This window comes from Danio aesculapii, chromosome 5 (assembly GCF_903798145.1).
Source record: "Danio aesculapii chromosome 5, fDanAes4.1, whole genome shotgun sequence".
NCBI lineage: Eukaryota > Metazoa > Chordata > Actinopteri > Cypriniformes > Danionidae > Danio > Danio aesculapii.
In genome coordinates, this window is record NC_079439.1 from 67,203,936 (window position 1) to 67,213,384 (window position 9,449).

Here is a 9,449-nt window from a genome sequence, read left to right on the forward strand (position 1 = left end):
AAATTAAGATTTTTAGACCGTCACCGTACAAAATACGATAGAAAACAATGTTATATATCGTTTATAGGTATAATTCTAGGTATTTGTTTGGGAGTCCTCAGATTTCCTGGGGCCATAAGCGGCTGCTTACCTGGTTAAATTGGTTAAATTCACCCCGGTTACACAAGACTGAGCCTGATCTCTCTCTCTTGAGGTTTTTTAGCCATAAAAGAAATGGTCTTGCCCAACAGAGCCTGGTCTCTCTCTGGGTTTTTTCCTTCACTTTTGTCAATTGGTGAAGTTTGTTCCTCGCCACTGGCTGGCTTGCTTTGGGACTTGTGGAGCTGCGCATCGCTAGATTTGCTCTTCAGTGTTTGGACTTTCAGCAGTGAAAATTAAACCACATTGAACTGAACTAAACTGAACTTCAACTCTGAAAACTGGATCAACACAGTTTCAATTTACTAGAACTTGTATGTTAAGCTGCTTTGACACAATCTACATTGTAAAAGCGCTTCAGAAATAAAGATGGATTGAACTGAATTCATCGGTTTGTGTTGAAGGAATTGGGTGGAACCCAGCATTTTTAACTCTGTAATAGACCATTTAAGTTTAATGCAAATGTATAACATGAACATATTCAACAGTATTATTACATTGCTCAGAGGATTATTGTGATCAGAGCACTCAGCAGTGGAAACACAGCAATACTCGAAGACCAGAGCAGCTTTACTGAAGCCAAACTCTGAAGCTCCACACAGACCACAACACACGAGACGGTCAGCTGAGTAAAGGCCCAGTTTACACACACATACAGCCGTTTTCTCCATAGGGAGTTAAGCTTCGGATTCAAGAAGTGATGCAGTTTGTAGTCCGCCTGCACAGTGACGGCCCAAATGAGGAAACCTAGAATCTGCCCAGGATGAAGACCGTGCCACAGTGCAGAAAAGCCGAAGGTCATGAACAGTGGAGATCTGCTGGTCCTGTTGAAGACTATTTTTCGAAGCCAATCCGCCGTAGTTTGGTTCCACTTTCGCGCAAAAACCGAAGGACGACTTGATGCTTCAGTCACCAATACACTTCCGTCAGAAAGCCCGTCCCATGATGTTTGTCCACTGTGTTTGTGATAATAGACACCGAACCCTCCAGCATTATTAACACACTCGCTCATCTTCCAGTGTGCGTAATAATTCAGTCTGAGTGTCAGCGAAAAGATCCAAATCCACAATACATCAAGACCAACACTGTCTATGGTAAATGTGGCCGACTTTAAAAGCTCACTGAAAAGGTGTTTAACCCACACCAACACTATAACTTGCAATATCTTTGAAGCGAGATTTCCTAAATATGAAGTTATGCTGGTTTGTTGACGCTCAACAGACTGAACAAAAGCCTTGAAACTGCAAAGTGGTCCTCCAAGAAGAGCAGGGAAATAAAGTGAGTAGGTTAGGAATGGAATAAGGACCTGTTGACTGGAGATCGTCCCCTCTTGGAAATCAAGTGATAGAGAGGAAAGCCTCTGGGTCATCAACATGAGTGCAGATATGGATAGTAAAAGCCTGTTTGAAATAAAACGAGAGCTCAGGGTTGAACACAATTGGATGTTTTCATTTAGGGATGCAAACAGTCTGTGGAAACATTTTGATTGACATTCTGCATTTGTACGTGTCATCTTGCTTAAATAGGCATAATAGGTCCCCTTTACAGAGCATCCAGGAGTATTCATAGCGCTTCACTTTTTCCACATCTTTTTTATGTGACAGCCTTATTCTAAAATGGATTAAATTCATTTATTTCCTCAACATTCTACACACAATACCCCATAATGACAATGTGAAAAAAAAGAGTTTTTGAAATTGTTGCAAATTTATTACAAATAAAAAAACCTGAAAAATCACATGTACAGACGGATTCACAGCCTTTGCTCAATACTTTGTTGATGCACCGTTGGCAGCAATTACAGCCTCAAGTCTTTTTAATATGATGCCACAAGCTTGGCACACCTGTCTGTGTAACAACAGTGTACAGCCATTTTCAGATCTCTCCAGAGATGTTCAATAGGATTTAGTTCTGGGCTCTGGCTGGGCCACTCAAGGACATTCACTGAGTTGTTGTGTAGCCACTCTATTGATATTTTGGCAGTGTGCTTTGGGTCATTGTCCTGCTGGAAGATGAACCGTCACCCCAGTCTGAGGTCAAGAGCACTCTGAAGCAGGTTTTTATTCAGGATGTCTCTGTACATTGCTGCATTTATCTTTCCCTCTATCCTGACTAGTCTTCCAGTTCCTGCTGGTGAAAAACATCCCCACAGCATGATGCTGCCACCACCATGCTTCACTGTAGGGATGGTATTAGCCTAGTGTTGAGTGGTGTCTGGTTTTCTCCAAACGTAACGCCTGGCATTCACTCCAAAGAGTTCAATTTTAGTCTCATCAGACAAGAGAATTTAGTTTCTTATAGTCTGAGAGTCCTTCAGGTGCCTTTTGGCAAATTCCAGGCGGGAGTGGCTTCCGTCTGGCCACTATAACATATAGGCCTGATTGGTGGATTACTGCACAGATGGTTGTCCTTCTGTAAGGTTCTCCTCTCTCCACAGATGAATGTTGGAGCTCAGACAGAGTGACCATCGGGTTATCTCCCTCGATCACTCAGCTTAGATGGCCGGCCAGCTCCTGGAAGAGTCCTGGTGGTTCCAAACATTTTCCACTTACGAATGATGGAGGCCACTGTGCTCGTTGGAACTTTCAGAGCAGCAGAAATTTTTCTGTAACGTTCCCCAGCCTTGTGCCTCGAGACAATCTAGTCTCGGAGATCTACAGACAATTCCTTTGTGTTCATGCTTGGTTTGTGCTTTGACATGCACTGTCAACCCTGAGCCCTTATATAGACAGGTGTTTGCCTTTTCAAATCATGTCCAATCACCTGAATTTACCTCAGGTGAACTCCAAATAAGCTGCTGAAACATCTCAAGGATGATCAGTGGAAACAGAATGTACCTGAGCTCAATTTACAGCTTTTTTTTTTTTTTAATAAATTTGCAACAATTAAAAAAAATCTCATTGTCATTATGGGGTATTGTGTGTAGAATTTTGAGGAAATAAATGAATTTAATCCATTTTAGAATAAGGCTGTAACATTAAAAATGTGGAAAAAATGAAGCGCTATGAATACTTTCCGGAAGCACTGTAAGTAATGCACCCAACACGCTTCATACCTTGAGTCTGGTGCTTCTTGAAGCCAGTATATCTGGTACTGGATGTACAAATGCCAGCAGGTTTGCCAACACATCTGCAGTCCCAGAATCCACCGATGAAGATGCATTGGATGTATATAGCGGATCAGTAACAGAAGTTTAATGGCACTCAAGAATAGCAGCATGCTATATGCACCCATTGTTGCAATTGCCAGGATGAATCCTCCCATTGCCAAATAGACATACCTTACAAGACATGAATTTCATTTATTCAGGTGGTGACCTAAATATGTTCTGACAAAGGAGAATGGATTTATCAACACTACCTGCTGATTATCGAGAGATGTCCTTGACTGGATAAGCAATGAAACAGAAATGCAAATGGTATGTTGATAAACTGGTAAAACAGCTGAGACTGTCCTTCAGAAGATATCCAAAGGAGATCCATCATTGTGGTGTAGCCATCAAAATCATGTGTGAGAGGAAAATGTGAGATGTGACGAATATATACAGACTTTTTTATTTGATCTTCAGAGTGAAACTTCTGGATTCCAGACGTGTGTAGAGACACAGACATTTAGTCAGCCACAGCTGTGTGATTATGTGCTAAATGGGGTCTATCAGACTGCCAACCGAGTTATAGGTAAACAAAACTTACACACACAGAAGAATGAAAATGCGAAAACACCTACAATGCATAGATGAAAAAATATTTGCATTCGATTCCTTTCTGTGACCAGAGAGCTGCGCTGTAAAAGATTATCTGACAACAAGTCTCACACTCAGAAATAAAGATACAAAAGCTCTCATTGGGGTAAAGTCTAGATCGGATACGCGGCCGGCAGGAACTGCGACGTTCACATTAATATAGCAGCATTTTTTTATGACACTGTATAACAATAATTAATATTTTTACAGTACTGTGACGGTTGGGTTTAGGGTTGGGGTGGGGGTAGGTGTTAAAAAATACAATTTATTGGGTAATTTAATAGAAAACATAAATAATACTCGGTACAATTACTGTTTTTACACTACTGTGATGGTTGGGTTTAGGGTTGGGGTGGGGGTAGACGTTAATTAAGTACAATCAATGGGAAATTTCATTCATTCATTCATTCATTTTCTTGTTGGCTTAGTCCCTTTATTAATCTGGGGTCGCCACAGCGGAATGAACCGCCAACTCATTCAGCATTTGTTTTATGCAGCGGATGCCCTTCCAGCTGCAACCCATCACTAGGAAACACATACACACTCATTCACACATGCATACACTATGGACAATTTAGCCTACCCAATTAACCTGTACCACATGTCTTTAGACTGTGGGGGAAACCGGAGCACCCGGAGGAAACCCACGCAGGGAGAACATGCAAACTCCACACAGAAACGCCGGAAATTTCATAAATAATATAAATAAATCTCGTTAACTTCCGGTTGCATCCATATCCGATCTAGCAACAACCTCTCATTGGGGCAGTACCTTATAAGAGATACACTTTTGTCACTTACACACTGCAAAAAAAAGTGTTTTTTTACTTAAAGTTTTGTTTCTAGTCCAGTTATCTAAAAATTCTTAAATCAAAAAGCATTTTCAAAGCAAGCAAAAAAGATATAGTCTCGTTTTAAGAAATAATATGCCAAAATGAAGTGATATTTTCCTTACAACAAGCAAAATAATCTGCCAATGGGGTAAGAAACGCTTTGTTTGTCTTACAGTAACATTTTTGTACTTTAAGGGTACACTTAAGTACTTTTAATGTACTATAAGGAACACTTTTATACTTTTTAGGTATAAATATCTACCTTTATTATACAAATGTAGACTTGATGGGTATAAAAGTGTACCTTTTAAAAAGGTACCGCCTCAGTGACAACACTTATGACTAGTTTCGTGGTGTACTGTTGCATTTAATTCACTCTGACTATACTATAGCCCAGTGTTTCTCAACCACGTTCCTGCAGAACCACCACCACTGCATGTATTGGATGTCCCCTTTGTCTGTCACATCCATTACAGGTCTTTCAGTCTCTGCTATAAGCTGAATGATCTGAATCGGGTGTGTTTGGTTAAGGAGACAAGAATATGTGCAGAGCTGGTGGTCCTCCAGGAATGTGCTGAGAAACACTGCTATAGCCTATGACTTTCCCTCATTCAGCTTTATTCAGAAATGTGATTGCTCTAATTAACATTTACATTTAGTCATTTAGCAGACGCTTTTATCCAAAGCGACTTACAAATGAGGACAAGGAAGCAACTTACACATCTATAAGAGCAGCAGTGAATAAGTGCTATGGGCAAGTTTCAGGTGTGTAAAGTCTAAGAAGCAAAGCATTAGTAATGTTTTTTTTTTTTTGAGAGAGAGAGAGAGAGAGAGTACAGTTAGTGGTATAGCCAGAGAGGCAGTTAAGATTAGGAAGGAAAGTGGAGACTAAATAGTTGAGTTTTTAGTTGTTTCTTGAAGACAGCAAGTGACTCTGCCGTTCTGATGCAGTTAGGGAGTTCATTCCACCAACTGGGCAGATTGAATGCGAGAGTTCGGGAAAGTGATTTCTTCCCACTTAGGGATGGAACCACGAGGCGACGTTCATTCACAGAACGCAAGTTTCTGGAGGGCACATACATCTGCAGAAGTGAGAGCAGATATGAAGGAGCAAAGCCAGAGGTCGCTTTGTAAGCAAACATCAGAGCTTTGAATTTGCTGCGAGCAGCAACTGGCAGCCAGTGCAAACGGGTGAGTAGCGGAGTGACATGTGCTCTTTTGGGTTCATCAAAGACCACTCGTGCTGCTGCGTTCTGAAGCAGCTGAAGAGGTTTGATAGAATTAGCTGGAAGCCCGGCTAGTAGAGAGTTGCAATAATCCAGTTTGGAGAAACAAGAGCTTGAACAATAAGTTGAGCTGCATGTTCAGATATGAAGGGTCGGACCTTTCTGATGTTATAGAGTGCGAATCTGCAAGATCGAGCAGTTCTAGAAATGTGGTCAGAGAAGTTTAGTTGGTCATCAATCGTTACTCCAAGGCTTTTTACCATTTTGGATGCAGTAACGGTTGCCCCATCCATCTGGATTGAAAAGTTATGGTCCACATCATTGGACGTTGTAAAAATTATCTATGTAACATGTCTAGACATATGGAGGATATAACGACTTTAAAGAAGATTTTCTCAATATTTGGATTTTTCTCAGATATATTCAATCAGTTTTATCTCACCCAAATATTGTCCAACAAACCCTTCATCAATAGAAAGTTTATTTATTCAGCTTTCTGATGTGTAAATCTCAACTAAAAATGTCCCTCATAACTGGCTTTGTTGTTTATGGAATTGAGGTAAAGTTGGTTTTAAATTCACACATTTTGACTTTCTCATTAATAATATAATCTCAGAAAAGTATTCTTTGCAAAATCTAAATCTAGTGAAATCATATTAGCAGCCAATGACTATCAAAGTGCATTGTTTACAGTCTATGAAATATTGCTAATGTTGTTTTAAAGTCATACTACATGATATTTCAGACCCAATATTCAAAGTAGTTTGGTAAACAATTTAAAGAAGTTGTCACAATTCAAAAATGTGCACATATAAAACTAACTTTACCTCAGTGTCTATGGTAATTTCACTCTGACTACTAGGCTATAACTATATCTGATTTATCTCCATTCAGAAATGGTTTTGCTCCACATTAAACGTCACCTGATAAAAAAAAATCTATAACACATACAGACATAAGGAGGATATAATAACTTTAAAGAAGATTTTCTCAATATTTAGATGTTTCTCAGATAATGTAGTTTCAACAGTTTTATCTCACCCAAATATTGTCCAACAAACCCTACATCAATAAAAAGCAAATTTATTCAGCATTCTAATGTGTAAATCTCAACCAATAATGTCCCTCATGACTGGGTTTGTTGTTTGTTGAGGTAAAGTTGGTTTTAAATTCACACATTTTGACTTTCTCATTAATAATATAATCTCAGAAAAGTATTCCTTGCAAAATCTAAATGGTGAAATCATATTAGCAGCCAATGACTATCAAAATACATTGTTTACAGTCTATTAAAGAGTGCTAATGTTGTTTTAAAGTCATACTACGTGCAATTTTAGATAAGATATTAAAAGTGGCTTGGTAAACAATTTAAAGAAGTTGTCAGAGTTAAAAAATGGACGAATGTGCAAATATAATACCAACTTTACCTCAGTGTCTATGGTAATTTCACTCTGACTGCTAGGATATAACTTTACTTGATTCATCTCCATTCAGAAATGTGGTTGCTCCACAATTAACGTCACCTGATAAAAACAAATCTATATAAGATGTACAGACATAAAGAAGATATAACAACTTTAAAGAAGATTTTCTCAATATTTAGATGTTTCTCAGATATTTTCATTCAGTTTTATCTCAGCAAAATATTGCCCAACAAACCCTACATCAATAAAAAGCCAATTTATTCAGCATTCTGATGTGTAAATCTCAACTAAAAATGTCCCTCATGTTGTTGTTTGTTGAGGTAAAGTTGGTTTTAAATTCACACATTTTGACTTTCTCATTAATAATATAATCTCAGAAAAATATTCCTTGCAAAATCTAAATCTAGTGAAATCATTAGCAGCCAATGACTATCAAAGGACATTGTTTACAGTCTATTAAAGAGTGCTAATGTTGTTTTAAAGTCATACTTACATGCTATTTCAGACCCAATATTCAAAGTAGCTTGGTAAACAATTTGAAGAAGTTGTCACAGTTCAAAAAAGAATGGATATGCAAAAATAAAACCAAATTTACCTCGATGTTTACTGTAATTTCACTCTGACTGCTAGGCTATAACTCTACCTGATTCATCTCCATTCAGAAATGTGGTTGCTCCACAATTAACGTCACCTGATAAAAACAAATCTATATAAGATGTACAGACATAAAGAAGATATAACAACTTTAAAGAAGATTTTCTCAATATTTAGATGTTTCTCAGATATTTTCATTCAGGTTTATCTCAGCAAAATATTGCCCAACAAACCTTACATCAATAAAAAGCCAATTTATTCAGCATTCTGATGTGTAAATCTCAACCAATAATGTCCCTCATGAATGGGTTTGTTGTTTGTTGAGGTAAAGTTGATTTTGAATTCACACATTTTGACTTTCCGATTAATAATATAATCTCAGAAAAGTATGGTTTGCTAAATCTAAATAGTGAAATCATATTAGCAGCCAATGACTATCAAAGTGCATTGTTTACAGTCTATTAAAGAGTGCTAATGTTGTTTTAAAGTCATACTTACATGTTATTTCAGACCCAATATTCATAGTAGCTTGGTAAATAATTTGAAGAAGTTGTCACAGTTCAAAAAAGAATGGATATGCAAAAATAAAACCAAATTTACCTCGATGTTTACTGTAATTTCACTCTGACTGCTAGGCTATAACTCTACCTGATTCATCTCCATTCAGAAATGTGGTTGCTCCACAATTAACGTCACCTGATAAAAACAAATCTATATAAAATGTACAGACATAAAGAAGATATAACAACTTTAAAGAAGATTTTCCCAATATTTAGATGTTTCTCAGATATTTTCATTCAGTTTTATCTCAGCCAAATATTGCCCAACAAACCCTACATCAATGGAAAGCTTATTTATTCAGCTTTCTGATGTGTAAATCTCAACTAAAAGTGTCCCTCATGACTGGGTTTGTTGTTTGTTGAGGTGAAGTTGGTTTTAAATTCACACATTTTGACTTTCTCATTAATATTATAATCTCAGAAAAGTATTTTTTGCTAAGTCTAGTGAAATCTTATTAGCAGCCAATGACTATCAAATGACATTGTTTACAGTCTATTAAATAGTGCTAATGTTGTTTTAAAGTCATACTTGCATGCTATTTCAGACCCAATATTCAAAGTAGCTTCGTAAACAATTTAAAGAAGTTGTTCACAGTTCAAAAATGAACGAATAAGGGAATATATAATCAACCTTACCTCAATATTTACTGTAATTTCACTCTGACTATGACTTTACCTGATTAATCTCCATTCGGAAATGTGGTTGCTCCACAATTAGCGTCAGTCACCTGATAAAAAAATCTATATAACATGTACAGACATATGGAGGATATAACGAGCAGATACCAACTATGTTGAGTAATAAAGAAAGTGAAGTAGTCGTTATATTTTCTGTGGAAGCGGAGCGCGCGCGGGGCTTGTCTCTGCGTCAGAGAGAGTTCCCTTATCGATTGGCTGCTCCCTGTGCAACGAGGAGGCGTATAAAGTAGGCT

At 37.7% G+C, this 9,449-nt stretch overlaps 1 protein-coding gene across 1 annotated transcript; it reads right to left on the reverse strand.

Moving 5' to 3' along the window:
* Positions 1-470: 470 nt before the first annotated feature.
* On the reverse strand, positions 471-3,877 carry mboat4 (membrane bound O-acyltransferase domain containing 4). The gene is made up of 3 exons (XM_056458757.1): positions 3,499-3,877; positions 3,194-3,418; positions 471-1,538 (listed from the first exon to the last, which is right to left on the reverse strand). Exons 1-3 carry the CDS (start codon positions 3,747-3,749, stop codon positions 641-643), a joined length of 1,374 nt encoding a protein of 457 aa, XP_056314732.1. The 5' UTR covers positions 3,750-3,877; the 3' UTR covers positions 471-640.
* Positions 3,878-9,449: the final 5,572 nt, after the last annotated feature.